The 23,621-nt window shown below is 36.9% G+C and overlaps 1 protein-coding gene across 2 annotated transcripts; it reads right to left on the reverse strand.

Annotated features, from left to right (window-relative positions):
- Positions 1-1,169: 1,169 nt before the first annotated feature.
- LOC119690556 (growth arrest-specific protein 1) lies at positions 1,170-23,137 on the reverse strand. 2 transcript variants are annotated; one of them, XM_038106021.2, is made up of 3 exons: positions 22,748-23,137; positions 7,203-7,436; positions 1,170-4,260 (listed from the first exon to the last, which is right to left on the reverse strand). In XM_038106021.2, exons 2-3 carry the CDS (start codon positions 7,431-7,433, stop codon positions 3,772-3,774), a joined length of 720 nt encoding a protein of 239 aa, XP_037961949.2. In that variant the 5' UTR covers positions 7,434-7,436; positions 22,748-23,137; the 3' UTR covers positions 1,170-3,771. The 2 variants fall into 2 exon arrangements, with proteins under 2 accessions (XP_037961949.2, XP_037961948.2); XM_038106020.2 differs by lacking the exon at positions 22,748-23,137 and adding an exon at positions 16,404-16,554.
- Positions 23,138-23,621: the final 484 nt, after the last annotated feature.

Raw genomic sequence — 23,621 nt, forward strand, 5'->3', positions numbered from 1 at the left:
GCAGGATACTGCATGATGGCCCTTATAACTGCATAATAGCCCCACTACACAAGTACTGAACTCCCCTTATCAACAAAAAAAGCACAGGACACTCCACCTACAAGAGTAGTAGGTAATTGCCGAAACGTGATTATTTTGGCACGAATAGACTTTATAGCTCGTGGGAACGGATGTTTCAAACATAATAATTTCAATAGTTCGAGAACCTGTTACAATTGAAGCGCTGCCTGGTGGTCTTGGTGTTTGACAAAAAAATGTGGAGGTAGTGGAGGTAGGTACTTGCTCCATCCGACCAATCCACTTGCGTAACGCGATAACAGTTTTTTGGCTTGATCGTGACGTTTGCGCGGTTGCTAGGTGGCCAAGAAGTACCTACTTTGTACAACACTACAGTAGAGTAAACTCACAAGTGTAGTGCATAACAAAAAAATGAGTAAAATTTGAGAAATCCCAATTAGGACGGAAATGACTAGGTACATCTATATAGATCGTATGTTCTCAAAAAGAGTATAAACCATGTCTAACGGGAGTTTGATTTCACAGAGCTAAACCATGCTAAATATTTGTTATACGTGTCGTAACACCATCACCATGTAAATTAATTTCTGGAATGACGACGGGTCTTTTTTTAAACCAGCACCAGCAGTCTTTCGTTCTTCGTCTGCGTAGGAAATTCGCGAAAAAAACTCCTCCCCGTAGTAAAGAGTTTTATGACTAACATAGTTTAGATGGACAAGCGAATTTTTTTACGTGATTTATATGTATAAATAAAGCTGTATAACACAAGTTGCTCAGAATGACCCCCTGAGTCACTTCTTTTCAGCTTAGTATATACTATATATCTGTATTCTGTACAGTTCTCGTGACAATACCTAATGAAAATTGTGTTAGAAACCGAAACAAGACAGAGGACTTATACATGCTTACATGCTAATACTTCCCTACTTTGTCAACGGTACTTTTCGGTAAAGTTCTGAGGCCAAACTTTCAGGTTCGAAGTTTTCTTCCTCATTCAATCGTTGACCAACGTATCTTTCAGTAAGTTACTTAATATATTAGATATAAATACCTACCTAATATAGGTACTTACAGAATTTCATACTACTTCTGCTGTATGTTACTACTGCTGTTTGTGAGGTTCTTTAATAGTTGTGAAATTATAAAACAACTTTTAGAAAACAAATGATTTATTTTTTTAAATAAATACAATTTAAAATCCTTATATTATTTTTACAAAAACGAAACAAATGTGAAACAAACAGTGTTTACAAACTAAATTTCTATGTTTATTCTTAACTAAAATGAAATAAATTATTTAAAATTATACATTAAAATACTTTGTACGTTTTTTATATAACTTATGCCTAAGAAAATATAAGTATACCTCCATAGGTATATTTTCCCAGCTGTTTTTCTCCTATGCTAATAATCTCACTTTGGTAAACTGTGGTTAAATCGGTTCCATGATAAGTATATTTTGTGCATAAATTCAATCTTATAAGTAGGTTTCTAACTATAAAAAACTTAATTAAATCTTACAAATTAAACAATAATATGTATTGATCATTAAAATTATTTGATATCGAAATAATATTACGAAGACCAACACGATTCTTCAATTTCAATGTACTGAAAATGCTCACGTACATACGTAGAGGCACATGACATAAATCTAACATTTGTATTCATAAACAACATAGTAAAAATATTGATTGTAAAATAAAACACATGAAATTGAGCACAATAGAAGTTTTCGGAAACGTAATGAAAAAGCACATTGCTGCATGCCTATGTAGTGGAATTTTATTTTGTTTTGATGTAGGCATTCCACTACACCTACATTCTGCCTTTCAGTCACATTTTCATCTATAAATAATACTAGTACCTAGGTACCTACTACCTACATAAACATATATAGGATAATTTGCAATGCTGGCATATTCCAATGTGTTGGTTCTAGAAACATTTATCAAGTGAACAAATACAGGTTGAGAGTTGAGACATAAAAGTATAGACATAGACAAACTTTCTGCTATCTCAGTTATCTGGTATAGTATACATGATGCAAAATACATAAGTTAAGTAAGTAAATATTTGCATGTTTTATAGATTACACATTCCTTGTTTAAATTGATGCAATTTTAGATGTTACTATGTACCTACCTACTTAGATTTTTCGTTATTTGTTGTATTTAAATATAAACGTAAGTAGTACTTTAGTTACTGTGGGACCTGTGGGTACATTATTTATGGAAAGGTCGGACCAAAACAATATTTCAGGACGTAAGTAACTAGGTACCTGTTTAATATTTTCCTGCAACTTCAAACACCCTGTATACGGCTTACGTTATAGTACAAGACAAGTACAAGTTGATTCATATTGTGCACACTGTCGTGTGTTGCATAATGCATAAAGTTGTCCATTCGTGATTCGGGCGTCAGGGCATTAGCGTTCAATTGTTTCTGAGATGCATACACAATCACCCGACCAGTACCTATGTGGTACTGGAACCAGTTACCTTCTATGTTGTTGTAATACTGTAGGCACTATTTGTTAAAGAAAGCCTCAGCTATTTTAAGTTAGATACTTAGTTGAGTTCTATTTTTCACGTCAAGGCATTACTACTACTTTGTATTGGAATTAGCTATTAGGCGAAAGCAACATCATGAAATGGTCAGAAGTTCAGTCGGTCCCTAAAGTTTTATTTTGACATACCTACTCACTTTTCATAATCATTCATTACACGAAGCGCTTTTTGCGGAAATTTTAGAAAGTGCCTCTCGGTCAACATAATATAGAGAAATCAAAGCATTCAAAAATGACTCAGACTGAAGTTTATTTGCTCTCTTGAGTTTAAACCAGAGCGTTTCGGAGCAGCTGAGTGTGCGCCGCCGCCGCCGCCGCGGGAACCGGTTCCAGAGTCTACCTCTTCATTACGAGCTGCGGAACCATGGTTCACACTCAGAACCTTCACTAGCAAGCCTCGCTCTCGAAATCCAAACATTCCCTCGGTTACCAGCGGCAAAACTGACTCTAAACTTCATAGTATACCTCCAACTAGAAATCCACCCGTACGTAAGCCCGTACAAAGTCGTAACTAACCCACTAATGAAGTAAAGAACCGGTAGGTTTTAACTGTTAAGCTCAAGTACTTGAGAGCAATTAAAGAAAATCACGAATTTCTCAAACATTGCAGTCAATTATAAATAAACATTTGTTCAATAACTTCTAAATCATTCAAAGTTTACTAAATAGGTAAACATTAATCGTTATGCTGCAATTTATCACTGAAATAAATTTCTGAACTGATAGTAACACGCGGAAGCTGAAAAACTAGTGTAAAGAATGATGATAATAGCCGAGACAGCGACGGCGGCGGCGACCTACATCACCCGCGGCGATTAGCGTCGCGCTCACCGGAATTAGCCGCGACTAGGAGTTTGTCATTAGGGCGTGAACTTCCCGAGTCATTAGATCAATCGGCGGTGCGTCGGCGGCGGGGCCGACCGGCATTTGTCACCGGACCACCGGCGCCGAAGTATTTATAGTGAGCGAGGCCGCGCGTGCCGTGGGCGGCGCGCTGCACCGAGCCCGCGCCCGACACACGCCGCCCGGCTCGCACGAAGCTCTATCATACAACTATCCTTAACATTCGAGCACTTAAACTTATATTTACAATACTGCTTTATACATATTTACAAGAGTTGTACTTAAATGCTGTAAATCGATGTTAATACGAAACCAGAGGTAGGTCGTTAGTAAGTCTTATATCACGTGTTGAAAACTGAACTGAGCACGAGGGTGGCTAGCAGCAGCGCCCGCGGCAGCAGAGCGGCGGCGGCGGCGGCGGTCGGCTCGCCCGCGGGCGGCGCCTCGGTCCCGCGCCGCTCGCCGCGCTCCCGGCTGTGATTCTTCTTGTGCTTGTGGAAGCAGAGCCGCTGCAGGTTGGACTGCATGCGCGGGCAGTCGTAGTTCTCGTACCCGTCGCAGCGACACGCCGTGAGCGCCGCCGCCTTCTCCTGCTTGCGCAGGATCTCGATGGAGTTCATGCACTTGTTGGAGCACTTGCGGCCCTGGTACATGGAGCGGCACAGGCGGTGGTAGTAGTCCAGCGCGGTGGCGCACTGCGCGTCGGCGAGGCAGATGAGCTGCGACAGGCGGCACGAGGCGGTGGCGTTGGCGGCGCCGCGCAGCACCTGCGGCCGGCACACCTCCATGCGCTGCTTCGTCTCCGAGCAGTACGCGTCCTCGCATTTACACTGCAACAACAACAATACTTCCGTCATTATCACATTACACGCGCACGATTGAGAAACACCAGCTAATCCTACGCTTCAATCTAATAAAAATACAAGAAAAAACCGTAAATCCCTGACGTCCATATCGCGTGATAATAACGTTTCACGCTCGTAAAAGTATTTTACGATTCAAGAAACATTCCGTCCACTATCAAAATACATCGGTCTCCGTGGTAACTCTATAAAATTTTGTTGGGTTTTAATATTCAATAGTTCTGCCCTAGCCGTTATCAATCTTCGTAGAAGGCAGGCATATTTTGTAAATATACATTTATGCATTGGCATGCTTTATTCATTTGCATAAGCCGCGGTGGATGGCTATCCGTATTATGTGAATTCCTCTGCTCATATCGAAATGGATACCTTAATCTGGCTGACTATGTTATTCATATGAATGTACGTTTCCCAATCAATCTATACCCACGTAGGTTAATTAGGCCCGCGACGCTGCTCGGGTGGAGGAGAGTGAGTTGTATGGAGCCGCCGAGTTACTCTGTATCTCGTATTTTTTGTTGGTCGAACAACACCTGCAGCGCTGCGGTAGGTCCCGATCAAGACGTCAAATCTCAAGGCTGCCCCACTCCTCCGAGCTTCGATACACTGCCCTACGATATTACTGATAGTGTACCGCCGAGGCAATTAGTTTACGGTAATGACCTACTGTGGAAGGTAGGTAAATCATTATGATTGGTTTATTCGTTTGCCTTGCGAAAAAGGTTGTGCTTGACATTTTTAACGACATTATCAATTTACTTATAAGTAGGTATCTCAAGATGGATATTACAACGACGACCAAAAAATAGCCAACATACAACTTCATGAAAAGCATTTCAATAATTTGTAAGTACTGTTTTTGTCGAACCGCGAAATTAATATTTATATTAATTTAGGTATGGATTGGTACATGCGGAAAGCTTTGACTTCTTTGGTGGTAAGTGAACGGAGAAATAAAGAGACATCATGTTCATTACCGGAAAAGCAATTACATTTATAACGTTCCATTTCAATCTGCACAAGCGACGTATGTAAACAAGTGACTGTGTGTGGTTTTTAAATTCATTGTAAGTTGTCCGCTGAAATTAGATCAGTTGTAAACACTTACGACTTTTACACAGTATTATTAAGGCTCATTTTCGCGATTGAATGGCACTTGTAAGTATAGTGAATTGTATGTAATTTACAGTGAATGAAGCGCGGGTGCACCTGCCCGAGTGCAGGGGGTCTCTGCAGTAGGCACTTTATGGCCTTTGCTCTATCTGTAGTACGTATTTCGACTAGGTAGGTATACACTTTTCATGAAGAATTCCCAACTGTATACAGTGTGACAGGTTTGATGTGTGACTCGATGGGAACAAAGGCATGTTTGTGTCAGCAATAAGTTTTATTTGATACAGGTGCCCATTAACATGTAAGTACGATCACGATTATCTACAATAAGCTAAAGTATCTATTTAGATATAGTAGAAATGCTGTACAAGAACTAGAAATTTGTAGTCTACACTGTATACACAGTTTTGCCTTTAATAACGGCCCATCTCCACTTCCTATTATTTTCGGTTTTATTTTAACTAACAATAAATAGAAACTTAATGAACTTGTTAGTGAAATTAATTATTTCAATAAATAAGTAAGTAGCTTTTAAGTATTAACCTACCCACCTATTGATTAATGAAATAAGTAAATAATGCAATTAATCGTCTCCATCATACCTTTTCGCTGATTAAAGGTCCCTTCTCGACATCTTGACATTTATAGACTGCTCATAAAATATTTCATAATTTAATAACCTTCCTACTTAGGTACCGATTAACAGTTTAATCAACCCCTCGTCGTATTAAGTTATAAAACTCGTATCTTGTAATTATAACCCGTAAAGTATAACAAAGTATACGCAGTAATCATTGATGGCAAGTAAATACTACAAAGTATCTGGCTGTATAATTACTATCTTTACGACCGACCGATTAAGATACGACACTAATTATACCGGCGTATCATAAATAATACGCCTATATCGTTACATAAATGTACTTAATCATTATTATAAGGCTTTACTTCCTTTTACATAAATTCAGTAACTTGTCACAGAAAGCTTTTCACAGGACTTAAAGTATTTGATCACGAGAAAGTGTTTGTATTATGTAAATATAAACTAACAAGCCAATTGCTTAAAGTGAAAAGCAAAATAAACTTCAATCAAAATCAACACTAACTTATAAATAAGAACTGCAGCTTGCAAGTGCTGGCAGTTGATTAAGCTCTTACAGCAATACCGTGAATGATGCTCAAATTGATTCGCCTCACAAATAGTACGATAAGTTCATTAACCCGCCGCGTCTCAATCGTTGCGAGAATCACCGCTTCGGATCTTCCCCAATGTCTACCTAAATTAGATTTTATTACTCGTCTGCGCATCTACTGTAACACCACCATAGCAAGACCCTCCTCCTCACTTGTAATACCAAGACCTTATAAGGAGGGTCGCAGCTACAGTTAATCTGGCCGCGCCAAGTGGTGACGGCAGTAAACGGCAGAGATGCTGATGATCTCGACGAGAACTTTGCATGACAAGTTAATGTTTTCCCGCGAATCGTCTCGGCTGCTCGTAAATAATATGAATTCGCTGTTTATTGTTCTCTTCGGAATAAACTTGATATATTTGGCAATGAAACTCTGACATGGGTGGAGCTTGATATTGGTGACTAAGAGTGAACGCTTCTTTGGGATAGGCAAAGGTTCCGGTAGTGGTTGTATGAGGAAGACCCAGGACAGAGTGTCGTGGCGCCGCGCCGCTTGGGATAGGCCTATGTCAAGCAATGGACCATTGCATTCTGATGATGACAGAAGTCACTTGACGTCAGTATTTTGTAGATGATGAGGTAACTTCAACAATCCAAACTCACATTCATAAGCTCCTTCCCCTCCTCGGTAGAAGTCAGCGCTATGAGCGCATGCTGGCACGGCTCGGGGCACTGGTCTGTGGGCTCGCTCATGACATCCGAGCACAACATGAGGTAGTTGTTGAGCGCCGTGCCGCAGCCCTGGCGGTAGGAGCAGCGCAGCCGCGCCTCCGTGCAGGCCGCGCCCGCCGCCGCCGCCACCGCCGCCGCTAGCACCATCGCGTGTGCCCACATCACCTGAGGAGGGTAGTTGGCTGTTAGTAATGCTGGGTTATACTTGATAGTGTTTCATTGACAAAGTACACACATTGAATTTAGTATACTTGTAGGTAATTATTTATAATAATGGTCTTACTGTAAGAAAATAAGATTTGATCTTCAAGACCAGAGGAAATACCTACCTATTGCAACAATAAATAGTATAATATGTATAGAGTCAAGCCTGATTCACACAACCGCTTGTTGCGAGTTGCGAGAGGTGAGAATGGACAACATTTCATTTTCTTTACCCTATATTTTTATTAGTTATTCGGAAAGTTTATACAAAATTAGTGGACCCGTATTTTTTTATTTTGTATATACATAAATTTTTGCATGTTATTTTTAACTTTAAAGTTAATTATTTTAAAACCGGAAGTGACGTCACATATTAGGCTCAATTTTTATTTTTGTCTATTGCCTGAGTCTAGAAAAAAAACATAAATGACACTGACAAGTGACATTTAAACTTTGTTTACATGCCAACCAACAAATGGGTCATTTTCAAATTACCTTGATATTTCTGATGATGGAAAGTAGGTACTTATCATGTAAAAAAATAAGCAGAAGCATTTTTTCAGCTGTGTAGGCGGTGGCATGCTCTGGGACATATTATATAGAGGTCAATCTCTTAATAATAAATAAAAAAATAGTCAGAAAGTGCCAGAACAGAATTAATGAAAATGACCCAAATAAACGACAACGTCACGATAAAACTTCAACGTCAATCAAAAATGAAAGTGACAGTTACTTTGTTTTTAAATCTATAGGCTTTGATCATCAAAATGCATCGCACCTGATGCATGACGTTTGTTGCTGAACTTTCCACTTACTAGTCTTCAATATTTAAAATCTAATGAACGCCCCTCACTCAACTACTAAAAGGCCGACTTTGATAGTATTAATTTAGAACTAAACTCTACCGACTGGCATTCCGAATTCTCTAACTGTGATAATGTAGATTCTATGGTTTGTATACTTAAGGATAAATTAATCTCTGCTATTGATAAATTTGTACCCAAACGAACTAGAAAAATGTCAAGATATCCTCCATGGTTCACCAAACAACTAATATGTCTCCTAACTGAACAAAACAAGTTAAGGAGTTTGAGTTGGGGAGGGTCTAGAGTGTGGTATAACTCAGTATACACGGGTGGAGAAGAAACAAAACATAATTACAAAGGATCATGTATCGATCATATTTTTGTTAGAAATGTCAATAACAATACTGTTCGCACCTGTGTAATCAATAATGCCCTAGCCGACCATTATATAACAGGTTTCACAATCGTAGATAATATGCCCAAGACCCCATGTAACAATTATAAATTTATAACCAGGCTAGACAGCTCTAAAATTGAAACCGAATTAACAAAAGTAGATTGGAATATTCCTCTAATGTATGAAAACCCAAATGATATTGTGAACTATATTATAAAAAAATTTGATGAAGTTTATGAAAACAGTAAAATCTCTGTAAAAATAAAATTAGGTAAAAGATATGAAGCTCCCTGGCTAAGTGACAGAATCACCTATATGTGTAAGAAAAGGGATGAACTCTTATCAATATGGAAAAAAGATGAAACTAATCTTAGCAATAGAATTTTGTATAATTTATATAGAAATAAAACTAACAAACATATTAATAATGTAAAAAATAATTATTATAAAAAAGAAATATGTAAAAACTTTAATAACTGCAAAAAAATGTGGCAAATTATCAACAAACTTAGTGGTAAAATTACTGATTCTATAGATGACTTATTAATTAAAACTTTTAAAAATAATATCCCAATTTTGGTTGAAGACTTTGCTTGTGAATTTCGTAATAACGTTAAAAAAATCTGTACATATTGTGACATACCGTTACTGGATTCTAAAACGTATAACAACAGCCCAGACTTGTCAATGAGAATTAAAATGGCCAGTAATGACGTCATATATTCTATAATTACACATATGAACGACAAGAAAAGCCCAGGCTTTGATGGTATTAGGGTTAAAGATATAAAATCCATAAAATCAAATATAACACCAGTCATCACTCACCTCATAAATACTTGCATCAAAACGTCACTATTTCCAGATTCACAAAAGTTAGGTATAATTCGCCCCATATATAAAAAAGGCATTCGTTCAGACGTAAATAACTATAGACCTATAACTATATTGCCATGTATTGACAAGATAATCGAAAGATATCTTGGCAATGAAATAAACAAATTTCTTATTCATAATAGTCAAATCAATAAAAACCAATATGGCTTTCAGAAAAAACGGAGTACAACACAGCTGTTATCAAAGTTCACTAATGAGGTCAGCGAGTGCATGAACAATCGCGAGCATGTACTCGCTGTCTTCATTGACTTTAGTAAAGCTTTTGACACAATTAACTACGAAACATTATTTTTAAAGCTTCAACAAAATGGTATACAGGGTCCACTATTAAATTTATTTAAAAATTATCACACAAATAGGTTTACAACTGTAAAAATAGCTGGTGAATATAGCACAAGATATCCTACTGAGATGGGAGCCGCGCAGGGGTCCATAACTGGTCCCTTGGAGTACATTTTGTATGTAAACGACATGTGCAATATATTCTCTGAAGGTTCAGTGTATCAATTCGCGGACGACACATGCCTGTTGGTTGCTAACAAAGATGTAATAAAAGCGCAAGAACAAATGCAACATAACTATAATATACTATGTAAATGGGCACACGACGTTGGCTTAGTTATTAATTCACAGAAAACTAAACTATTACACATACATTCTCCGTACTTAAAATCACCATACACCCCCCTTATAAAGTCTCACACTCACCAATGTTTTCATGTAAACCATATAAATTGCATCTGTGATTCCTTAGAACTGACTAGACAACACATGTACTTAGGGTTGATAATCGACGAACACCTCAACTGGAGACCACATATTGATCATGTATGCAACAAGCTTAGAGCCTTTTTATCTAATATATGTATACTTAAATATAAGATTCCGTTTAACGTACTTAGATTAATGTACTTATCATTAGCAGAATCCATTATAAGTTACGGCATAAGCAGTTATGGTCGAACCTATAAAACCTATTTAGACAACATATATAGACTTCAAATTAGAATATTGAAACATATAGTTCCCAAATCAGCCAGAAAGAATCACATAAAAATCGAAAGCGACTTATTTAATTACTGTAAAATTTTAAATGTATTTAATTTGTTTAAGATGTCTATTATCTGTGAAGGATGTGATAAGATGGATTCACTGGTGAGACGGGAGCGACCAAAGCAGTTGCGTTATTTGTCATACTTGTCTACATACAATTTACCAAGGTATATGAATGTAATAATAATAATAATAATGAACATGGGAATACCTACTACCAATGATATTAAATGAACTACCTACTGATACACTTGAAAGTCTACTAATAAACAGGAATAAATGTAAAACTATAATGAAACAGTACTTTCTCTCAAATTGTAATTGTAATACCTAATTAGCTATTAGTACCAAACATTTATCAACATTAATTTTATATAGTCAACCATTATTAGTGTTTAATGCACAACTTCTGACTGCACTTGCCACACATAAACCCTGCGTGGTTTAAGCGGCAGGTTTTTGTTGTAAACTTTTATGTACCTATTATAAAATGTTTTTGGAAAATAAACGAAATAAATAAAAAATAAATAAGAAACAAATACAAAAAGTTTAAAAATCCTAGAGACAAATTTGAATATGAATTACTGCGTAGCCGATGTCATAAACTGTTAGATAAATGCTACTCTGACGATAAGTGTAGACTGGAGAATGAAATGCATTCTAATCCCAAAGCTTTTTGGCGTTATGTGAAGGACAAACGTAAAGGAGCTTCGACTATACCTACAGTGATGCATCTCAATAACCTAATTGGTAACAACACAACAGACATATCTAATCTTTTTGCTACTCATTTTTCTAATATCTATAACAAAAAAACTTCCTCTTCAGCCAGAACTAATAACAGTAACTCCACTACCCCTATAACTACCAATATTAACTACGGAATAACTGAAAGAGTAATAATTAAATGTATTAATAAACTAAATGCATCTCAATCAGCAGGTCCGGACGGCATTCATCCGTTACTTGTAAAACGGTGCGTCACAGCCTTAGCCCTCCCATTGTGTATTATATTTAATAAATCTTTACAAGATGGTCATTTTCCTACAGAGTGGAAAAGAGCTAGAATTACCCCGATACATAAAAAAGGTGACATCACCTTAGTGAAAAACTACAGACCTATTTCTATCCTGTCCTGTTTTGCTAAACTATTTGAAGCTATCGTTTGTCCAATTCTTACAAAAAATTTAGATCATGCGTTAAGTAAATCACAACATGGATTTAGGAAGGGTCGCTCAGTCGAAACAAATCTGGTTAGTTGTCCCATACAGTCGACGCAGGTCTGCAAGTCGACGCAATTTATATCGACTTTACTAGTGCATTTGACAAAGTTTGTCACACCCTTCTCCTCAAATAACTTGAAATAATCGGCATAAATGTTTCATTAATAAAGTGGCTAACTTCATACTTAGAAAAAAAACCGGCCAAGTGCGAGTCGGGCTCGCGCACAAAGGGTTCCGTAGCAGCAAATCAAAATTACAGTTAAATCAACCTATCTCAAAAACTATAAGAGATACTTTGATCAAACCAAAAATCGTTGAAAGAGTTAATTAGCATGCATCACCTCTATTTTTTTTAGAATTTTATACCCCGTAGTTATAAAAATAGAGGGGGGGGGACATACTTTTTACGACTTTGAGAGCTGATATCTCAAAAACCGTTCACTTTAAGAAAAATGTTTTTTAGAAAACTTTATATCATTTTAAAAGACCTTTCCATTGATACCCCACACGGGTATGTACATCGAAAAAAAAAATTTCATCCCTCAGTTACATGTATGGGGGGCCCCACCCCCAATTCTTTTTTTTACTATTTAGTGTCATATTTTTGTAGCGGTTCATACAACACATATTCCCATCAAATTTCATCACTGTAGTACTTATAGTTTCCGAGTAAATCGGCTGTGACAGACGGACAGACGGACAGACGGACAGACGGACATGACGAAACTATAAGGGTTCCGTTTTTGCCATTTTGGCTACGGAACCCTAAAAAGGGAACAAGTTGTCTCAATCAATGGTTTTCAATCTAAATTCTTCTATGCTGAGTCCGGTGTGCCTCAAGGTTCTCATTTAGGTCCAATTCTTTTCCTTGCTTTTATAAATGATCTGACCCATCACATCCAATATAGTAAATACTCAATGTTTGCCGATGATTTAAAAATTTACCGTACCATAACTTCTACCGACGACAACTGTCTTCTTCAAGACGATCTTAATAATATTTTGAAATGGTGTGATATTAATTGCATGTTGATCAACGCTCAAAAATGTTTTCATATTAAGTTTACACGTAAAAAAGTTCCACATTCCTTTGATTACCTTCTCGATAGTAATGCAGTGACGGAGGTCAGTGAGATTCGTGACCTGGGAATAATAATTGACTCGAGATTACAATTTTCCTCTCATATAGACTCTATTATTAAAAAAGCAGCGCAAATGTTAGGATTTATAAAACGCCAAAGTAAAGGCTTTAGAGCTGACACTAAGATTATCCTGTACAATTCCCTAGTTCGTAGTCATCTCGAATTTGCTTCCTCTGCCTGGAGTCCTTCTTATGCAGCCAACTCACATCGTATCGAATCTATACAGAGAGCCTTTACCCGTCATCTTGCTTTTATTTCCTCTAATGTGTCTCATAAATCTCCGTATGATCACCGCTTAACTTTTTTTAACATGAAATCATTACGCAATAGACGAGAGACCCATGACCTTTTATTTCTTTATAAAATTATTAATAATCTTATAGACTGTCCTGATCTACTTGAGAGTATTTCCTTCCCGATTCCTTTCAAATATCCGAGGTACCCAATCAAAAAACTAATGTGTGGACCTAAACCCCGTACAAATTTAGGCTCACATTCACCAGTAAATAGGCTATGTGATCTCCATAACATTTATAGCAACAAATTGGATAATGTTAACCTTGACATTTTTCACGATTCGTATAATTGTTTTAAGAAAAAAATCCAATGTATAAAATAATATTCTTATTACTTACCTGCCTAATTGTTTGTTTTAGTTTGAAAGTATAAATATTTGTGTTCATACTGTGATCTCTGTACTTAGTACTTAGAAAAACCTTTTTTATATTTTAGTTAAGTTAAAAAATTGTTAATTTTATATAAATTTTTATTTTAAGTTGTCTTAGATAATTTACGAATGTTGTGTACACCTTTAATTGGCTTCTATAACGAAATTTTAATTCTAATATGTGTTTTAAAAATGTTAGTTGTATAAGCTGCTGGTGTTCCAGTTTAAATAAATAAATAAATAAATAAATGACGTCATCAGCACTTTTTTACTATTTTATGATTTTCTCGAAAATGATACATCCAAAAATACAAAAACATTTTTTTGTGGCCTTTAGAGCTAAATCTCGAAATGGTTTTCGATTTATAGCAGCTTTAGTTTTTTGAAATGTTGTCCATTGCTTGCCTTTTACAAAAAACAGTGTGTGAAGGGGTTTTTTTTTGTTGTCAACACAAACCTCTACTACATTTGACATATAAGCGTTCGTTAATAATAAATAATGAGAAGTATAAATATTCCACTTGAATTAACGACGCATCATAAAAATAAAAAAATGTACCCACAATGATGTCAACGTTCTCTGGAGACTCATAATATCTTATAAGCATTATAATAATATTCCAAGCCACATCCCAAGAGATGTTTTCTTAACTAAGCAACTAATGAATAATCTTAACTTTCATGTAGGTTGATAGCCAGCTCAGTCAATTTCAAAACGTGACTCGACAAAATTCTAAGCTCAAATGAACTAAGTCTTTAGAATAATATCCAAAGGATTGAATCGAAAGCCAAGTCTTGATTCTTGGAGGGACTCTCTTGTCTCGAGGACGGGCGTCCAAACAAACAGTGAGCGAGTTGCTACTAACTTACACGCATGCGCCCGCGCACCGTCGCGTCGTGTGTACCGTACGTTATGGCGGGAATATTAACTCAGGGTTACCTATTAAATATTACCATACATAGGTGTCATACCACCAAACCGTAGGCACAGTGATCTTGCAGTGTATCTGATTTATTAAAACAAATTATGACTCCAATATCTATGTAGGTACATGGTTTGTATATCCATCCTGCCTACTTCCTAAGGAGGTTGGTTCACTTAAGCTTTTTCAATTATATTTTATTCACTTAGTAACCTTTTTATAAGCTGAGCAAACATATATAATATACCATTCCTAAAATAACACAAAATCTAATATTCAGTACAAACTGTACCACATAACTGTATCTAACTTGAGGCAAGGAAACGACTGTCAGCCCTGAATGATAGAGACATTAACAGTTCAACGCCCGTACGAGAGTCCCGTCCAAAGAGAGAAAAACAAGTCTCCGAGTGACAAGTTGAGTTGTCCAGCGGCCCCGGCTGTGGCCAGCTCTAAGAGTTACATTACAATGACAACAGGCGGCTGGCGACGCTCATACCTCCTATTACAATAATAAAAGCTTAACGAGGCTGCCCAAACATAAGCATTGCGGGCACGTGCGCGGGCCTTCTGATTAGTTCGTTTGTTAATCAGTTGCGAGCTTTAAAAGGAAATTAACGGGCTTCGACGGCCACCTTTGATGCTGTATTAACTGTATTTCGTTCAATTGTGGTCGGCTATTTGTTGCCGCAACTTAATGCGAAAGTTGCAACAACTCGTTTTATTCTCTTCCTGTATGTAGAGGCATTAAAGCGGCGCATTTAACCTGTCTAAAGATTTTTGCACGGTAAATAAATGCTTAGGTAAATGTATCTACATTTACCTTAAATATTTCCCACATACCTAGATAAATTTACCAGAAATTTATTCTCATAACAACCAGACAGTCCTCACGATCAAACGTGTGAAACTATTAGACTCAATGCTTACATGCGTGGTGTATTTTTCCTTTTCGCACCTAACATGGACAGGCAGCGAAGCGGTATCTAAGCGGTCATCCGATTCTAGATCCGAGAATAGCCTTGTTGCAACTGTGACATTTCCACATCGCAGTGTGTAAACTGTAAACGCTGGGCATTTAGCGAGAAGGCGTGAAAAGGGTTTTAGTAATTGTTGTGAGCGGTCAACACGAGTGCGGGGAAAGCAAACGGTGTCAAATACACATAAGTACAATAGATACGTGACTGTTTCCGAAAGTTTCTACATGTTTCCGTCGAACAAACTTGAACATTTTCTTCTGGCGACAGGAAACATACTTTTTTGGTTCATCTTAACTTCTTAACTTTATTATCAAAAGCTTTCCGGTACGATACGTTAAGTATCAATAATTTAAAGTGTCATTTTTAGGTTTAATACAGCCAACATAGTAGGCCACAGATAAAATTCCACCTTGTGCAACAGTTTCGACCAGTCGACCACAAACTGTTCCTAAGTATTCCGAGCCATGCGCGGGCGCTAACCACCAACGCAAATACGATCTCCACGGCTGAGCACCTCATAATGACGTGTCGTTCTGCCAACAGCTTGCCCAAACAGCTACCGGCGGTAACTTGTGTATTTTATATTATAGTACCAAGTACTGGGTACACTTGGCATTTCTAAATTTGGAATGTAAACGTAGTGCCGTAGTAAAGTAATTTTGTCCCGTTTTTTCAGCAGCAGTGCAGGTCGCACTGAAAGGTTTTCCCGCGGGGACTTGGTATAAAGGTATCTAGGTCACAAGTTTGTCAGAATTTCAACTATATTTATGTATGTATACACATAATTATTACAAAATATACTATACACATTAATAAAATACTGTTCAAATGTTAACGTACCAAAATGTGGAGTCATTTTCCCGAATTAATTTAAACTAATACTTTAACACGATTTGTAAAATTAGTCATTAAATTGAAACCAAAATCACATATTGTAATGCTCATTGTTAAACGAATACTCCATAATTACACGAAAACAAGTGATTTAGATAGCGCTTATCGCCTTCTTCTGATAACTTGTGCATTGCGTAGCGTCGAAAACCATTTCAGTATGACCTTTTCTAAGTTTTGCGTCTTTAAATCCACGTGGTTCTTTAATTAGTGGTTTCAAATTAGCAACATTGGTGCTCCAGTATGTGGACAATATGATAGCACGCATTAGTAAAGGAGGTTATCAGCATTGTCTTGCTTGCTTCATTAATGCTCGCAAAACGAGCCCTTGACAGGGTTATCAAAGAATTAGAACTTAGTTTTTTAACTAGATATAGCGCTAGGTAAGTATGAGTAATGGTAAAACATATTAAATTATGTAAGTACTTAATACTTGTAATAATATTAAGTCACAACAAAACTTTCCTCCTAATTTAATTGTATCCGATATTATCATTGCCTGCTAAACTGTTCCCAGCTAGTTAGGTTGCTTGCACACTAGGTGTTTTTGATGCGCTCGCAAAAAGTGTCACTTGCAGGCCTTGTACGACTGCAGTTCCGAGTATTAGGTCGAGATAACAAACGGCCATGACACCTGCATGCCAAAGCCAATGACATACTTCAGGGAAGGGACTGTGATACGCTTCAGGGAAGTTTCATGGGACACCGCGCCTTATTGTACGATGAATGGTACTCGGCTGACCGCCGCCGTCGGTGTTTACTAGAAAACCTAGGTACTAGGCCGTAAAGCTTTTTTACATAATACTAATAGGCTTTGACTACTGAACTGACTTGGTGTTATAGTACATATTATCATCAAAATTATATTTAGCGTATCCAAATCGCGCACTGAAATGTTCAGGCGAACAATAGTTAGAGACTTACAAGTAGTTATTTCTGAACATTTTGTAAGTCGCTTAAGTTGAAGAGTCCTTTATTTTAAGCACCAATCTACTTCAATGAACAAAGTGCCATGCGGGTAGCTCCACAAATTCACACGAATCTTTAATAACGTAATAACACTTAAGTGGATTTCATTATTTGTAGCTTTGAATTTTTCAGTCTCAATAAATTATGTGCAAAATAGAAATGTATTGCATGTTACTGTTGTAATGTACGGGGTAAAGAAGTTTTTTTTACCGTGAACACTGAATATATAATGGCTAATGTAGACATCGATATAAAAAGTAATGTTCTTTGTTGATGGTATAATCTCCGGTGAACGCCAGTAGCACACGATCCTGATCCGAAAGTTGGAAAAAATCAAGTAGCAATTAAAAAAAGAAGAGCTCAAAAGGACCGCAGGTAGCAGAACGTCTAACACCCTTTTGTAATTGTGCAGTTGTGCGTTCAGACGAGAGACATTAGGCACCATTAGATATTGTTCGTAGGTAAGTACAAGCAAGACTACTTACAATTTAAAATACTACAGCTACTTTTTGAAATCAGCAAGTATACATAACTATTCAAAGAGATTATCTCCCAAATGGAGACATATTCAAGCACCACGGCGACAACGAGGGGTTGATTTTTTTGCCCAAGCTTTAGAGTCTACGACCTTTCTTTGATGGCTCTATTTGTAAAGCCTGGGACAAACCAAGCAACATCATAAATCACCAAAAAAGTTTTTCTAGAGACAGATTCAAGACATGTGTTGTGCAGCTGAAAGGCATCCAGGGTATGCCCAATTTGTCAATCTTTGACATACTACACCCAGCCTATATAAGGATAGAGACGCAAATTCAGTTCGGGGCCGAATTGGTTTGTTTGGGTTCAGTAACACGCGTGACTAAATTCAAAACAATGACGATAAAATTATCGGTGTTGGTTTTGGTAGCGAACCCGATAATGCCAGTCGGCAATCGTAAAATACACCAAAAACAAATTGGCGAATCTTGCATCAGCTAAAAACCCGAAATATGGTATACTTTTAGGTTTTACAGTTGCACTGAATGAGTTTTACGATGCGACGTATAATATGTATTTTATTTTATTTTATTTTATTGTATTTACATATGGGTTTATTTTGTGATTTTAATTTTAATGTAACAAATGATGACCTGAAATAAATGATTATTTATTTATATGTGGCAGTTTTGTGCTAGACTGCACAGATTTTCTTTATTTAGATATGGTTTACATTCACTATACTTTTATATAATGGATATTTTATCATGATCTCTGTAATCATGACATTAGAAGATTATACTTCTTAAACAAACAACACTAAGACGAAACGGAAAAGATGTATTTAATAAGGATCACTTGTTAGATAGCGTGTGTTTGTAACTTAATATGCTTGAAGACTATTCATTCTTAGTTAATTAAATAAGTAAACATGGCTTAGAAGCATCGGATGCTGCTGAGTTATCAGATTTCTTAAGCAAATGGTTCTTCTTTCACATTTAAAATTCTTCTTTCGTCCAATATGTTAGTTTTACCTACTTATTTACAACATTTCAAAGCATAACATCTGTCGTGTCGTCTGTAAATCAAAATTAACATAATTTTCCGCTCACCAGTCATTCTGCGAAACCGTCAAAATGAAGCGGTTATTTAAATTAATAGTTCTTTTGGTTATTAGTTTTCTGTTGAGGTGTTTAGTAATGGCAGTCATTATTTACGTCGACGAGTTTTGAAGAGCTTCTTAGTGCGCCCTTTGAAGTCAAGCTCTGATTACTGCGTCTTTCACAATCCTTCACATACTCAGCTCCACCGTGAATATGGGGTGGAATTTTATCTTTATGCAAGCAGGAGGAGATTTACCTAGATTACTCATGATCACTGAATGTCATCTTCTAATTAGAGCTTTGCAATGTCCAAAATCTATCATTACGAATACCATAATGTAATTCTATAGGTATGTTGTTGTATCTGGTTTTCCTGAATTATATTTTACGTGTATTACATTTATATTATTATGCTGTGTAGGTACACCCATCGATCAGCCGTCAGCTCGATTACCATTGCCTCCACCCTGTACACGAGTGAGTTACCCAGACAAGCACATTATCATGGGCAGCATGCCCCATAAATCAATTGGCGCCGTTGATTGTTTCTTTATGGACTCCGTGTTCCGTCCTACTATAGGTTATATTGGCCATTGCAAGTAGGTATTAGCTATGTGACTGGCCATTGCAAGTAAGTATGAATTATAGAGCTATTGGACATACATAATGGTTAAGTCGTGCATGTGTCAATTGGGAATTAGTGAAGGTCCTCGAAACGTTTGTAGAGTTCTGCATACATTTACTCTACTCAGTACTTTATCTTGTTCAATAGTCAATAGAAAGACCGTTAAAGCAAAGACTTAACATACGTTATGTTATGTTTATTAACGCGGTGGGTTGTGCTTCACAATAACTGCAAATTGTATTTGAAGTTATGGTTGTGTTCATATTATTCACGGGACAAAGCTCTTCAAAATCTGCAAGCACTAAAGAGATAACTGGCAATTATTTGATGACCGCTCTGGCGATGACGAGAGTGAAGAGAAAGATAATTAGGGGTAGGCTTAGGAGTCGGTGTGGCTGTATGGGGAAGATCGAGGGCAAAGTGTTGCGGTGCTCCTCGGATAAGGGGATTGAATAAGCAACGGATGATGATGAATCTCCTCTCTAGAGGTGCTTGAAGAGTGTGTTGATTTAATAACTCACGTCTCGGTTTAACTGATTTGTCTGCCGACAGGCCGATTTTATAAATGCTAAAGAGTCTTTTAACTTAGGGCCAAACACTGCCATAAAGCTAAGAATGATGAAAATTTTAACGTTTACGGTGTTTGAGACGCCTATATACGTTGTATGTAATGTTCCTACATATATGTCTGCATCTTGAATTAATTAAGAGCTTGCGCGTCATCACAAGCATGCGTTTAATAGGCCATCTCATTATTGCTATTCACGTGCGTGTACAGTTGTTAACTCTAGGACGTTACCTTATTCGCTATCACTGTTCAATGACAACATTACTCTACACCTGTCACGATTTAGGTATATCTAACATAGCTTTACAACACTACAAGAAGAGGTTTACAGGCAAAGTTAGCAGATAGGTACTTTCATTAGCAACCACTACCTACTTAACTAAGTACAAGTTTTTTTTCACCTATGTTTACAACATGTATTTATTTATTTATTATAGGTAAATACACCAACAGCATACATATTATTACAGTTTTAAAAGATACATTGAAAGAAGGTCTTACATCTAATACGATATGCCAGTTACAGGCGTATACAACATTTTAATCAACAAACCTTAAAAATTAATAAAATTTTTAAAAAATAAAACAAAATTAAAGTGTTAATTTAAAAACAAAATTCAAATTAAAAGTGGCAGCGATCTGGCCAGCATTTTCTTTTTAGTTTAATTTTATATTAGTTAGTTTTAGTTAGGCATTAATAATAATTTAATTAAGAAGTAGTATGTAAAATGACTGTATTGATAATATATAATTTCATTAAGATTTAAAAAAAAAAAAAAAAAAAAAAAAATTAAAAGAAATAACAAATATTGCAAATCCGTTAAATTAAATTAGGTACTAGTTAATATCATACTATATTTATACTTAACTTAAACTGAAATTAGTTGCAGTATTCCACTTTGGAACTTCGGTAGACTGTCACTAAAGATATCTATGTTCGGAAGCTTAGTACTAATTTCGTTGTACTCCTGGCAAATTCTGTTAATTGGAGCGTGCAGACCAGTATTTGTTTTAGAAGCACTAATATGAAAGATTTTATTGATTGGTTTTCTAGGAAGATTATATGGCACTGATAGATGAATTTTTTCGGAAAGATGAATACAGCTTATTTGGTTTGAAATAATTTTGTGTAGAAATACTAGATCCTGTAGAATGCGGCGGTCACGCAGCGCGTGCATGTTGAAAAAGTTTAGACGCTGGTCGTAGGTGTTCCTGTGCGATATCCCAGTTGAAGTGAATGCCAAGTATCTGGTGAAAGCTCTTTGTATACTTTCAATCCTCTGAGAGTGCACCGTATAGTGAGGGCTCCACGCCGCGCTGGCGAACTCCAGGTGACTGCGAACTAGCGCGTTGTATAGAAGTATTTTAGTTTTGCTATTGTGGAAGTCCCTCGAATTTCTCTTTAGAAACCCCAGCATTTGAGCTGCTTTTTTAACAATATTATCATAATGATAAATGAAACTGAGTTTGCTGTCAATGATAACACCGAGATCTCTTATTTGACTTGTTTCAGTTAGTTGAGTATTGCCTATAGTGTAAGAAGATGAAAGAGGACATTTCTTCTTTGTAAATTTGATGAAGTAGCATTTACTAACGTTTATTGACATATGGTTGTGCTCACACCAGTCTTTAATATTATTTAGATCTTCTTGAATAAGTTTGACATCTGTCATGGAGTTCACGGTTTTATAAATTTTTAAATCGTCAGCAAAAAAGGAGAAATGGCAATGTTTAATGTTATTGGTAAGATCGTTTATAAATATTAGGAATAAAAGAGGGCCTAAGTGCGATCCTTGAGGAACCCCCGTTTTAGCATAATAAGGTTTAGAGTCGAAGCCGTTCACTGACACTATTTGTGGTCTGTTTGATAGGTAGGACTCTAACCACCTCAGTATATTTCCACTAAAGCCGACAGATTTTAACTTATGAATTAGTAATGTGTGGTCTACCATGTCAAAGGCCTTGGAAAAGTCAGTATAGATGGCGTCCACCTCCTTGCCTTTATCAATTTCATATGATACATCTGTAATAAAGTTAACAAGATTGGTTTGTACAGAGCGGCCTTTTATAAATCCATGCTGATAATCGGACAATATTTTATTTAACTGAGGAGAGAAAACATCTAGTAATAGGGATTCAAAGAGCTTAGAGAAACAAGATAAAATAGAAATAGGGCGATAGTTCTTAACTTCTACGTCATTACCGTTTTTAAAAATTGGAACAATTCTTGCATTCTTCCACACATCTGGAAATTTTCCATCCAAAAGAGAGCGGTTTACATGTAGTTACATAAAGCTGTTGGTTTTCCATGCAATAAATAAAAATAAAAATAAATAAATAAAATAAACAAGATACGTACTTATCTAATGATGAAGTAAATTTTTGGTGGATACAAATAAGGGTCATTCATCAAGGTGAAATCTTTACCTATAGGTACTTCTCGGTTTAAAATACCGAATCAATTAACTATTCCAAACTAAGCACTATCTAACCCCGCCTATAAACGGAAGCAATACTTACAAATAAAGTTAAATTAAGACCAAATACTTACTGCTCTCTTGGCTGTCCGCTATAGTCACATGTCTTGGAGTCACTGGAGAGTTAGGAGCACCTGTTTTTGTTAACTTTTACGATGGGTTCGCACTCCACAGTTATAATACAACACAAACAATGTCACAGTCAACCCTCGGTATTTCAAACGGAACCGTTATAATCACTGAATAGTTTGTAGTTAGGTGGTATTGTTTAGTGTTGTTCCGATTGTTGTGAAGTCGGGAATGTAGTTGGAGCCACTGGTGCGGGTACGCGACCGGAGCGAGCGCGCGCGCGGGTTCGATTGAGATGTCTTCATGTCTTGTGTCCCGCTCCGAGGCGCGGCGGCGGCGGCGGCGCCGGCGGGAGAGCCGACAGCTTCCCCGTGCCTCCTCGCTCCGCCAGCCCCAGCCTCTAAACGTAGCGCAATAAACAAAATAGACTTGTCCACGTCGTCTTTTTTGAAACCCTCAACTACCGGCCGACCGGCCCATCAATATTCGAGAGCTGTCTACACGAATGAGGATTGGATAGATTAGTTAAACCTCATCAATCAACGTTCTGATTTTGAAACCGAGGCTGAGCCTGAGACTACTTATTTGGGTATTCTTGGTAATTATCAACCGTTTTAATGTTAAAACTGCCTAAGAACATTTCGGATAGTTAATAATAACTTCATCTGGCTGACCGAGCTAAAAACTTGAACAGGAAGAGGATCAATAAATTGTGAGGATATTTAAGTGCGACTTCTCGACGCTTGGAAAATGTCTTTACTATAGCGTTACAAAAAAAACTTATTTGTGAGCGTGTCGATAGAGTAAAAGCAGCGTTAAAGCTTAAGTGGTAAATGCCAGGATCCCTTGAGTGCAAGAATTCGTCCAATCTGGCGAGGT

The sequence above is a fragment of the Plutella xylostella genome, chromosome 19 (genome assembly GCF_932276165.1).
Source record: "Plutella xylostella chromosome 19, ilPluXylo3.1, whole genome shotgun sequence".
Taxonomy (NCBI): domain Eukaryota; kingdom Metazoa; phylum Arthropoda; class Insecta; order Lepidoptera; family Plutellidae; genus Plutella; species Plutella xylostella.

What these genes read in the sequence shown, in the direction of transcription:
- LOC119690556 (XM_038106021.2), bottom strand. Translation starts at nt 7,433, where the DNA reads ATGTGGGCACACGCGATGGTGCTAGCGGCGGCGGTGGCGGCGGCGGCG. An exon ending in AGGGGAAGGAGCTTATGAAT is followed by an intron (nt 4,261 to 7,202) that starts GTGAGTTTGGAT and finishes TTGTTGTTGCAG; the next exon opens with TGTAAATGCGAGGACGCGTA.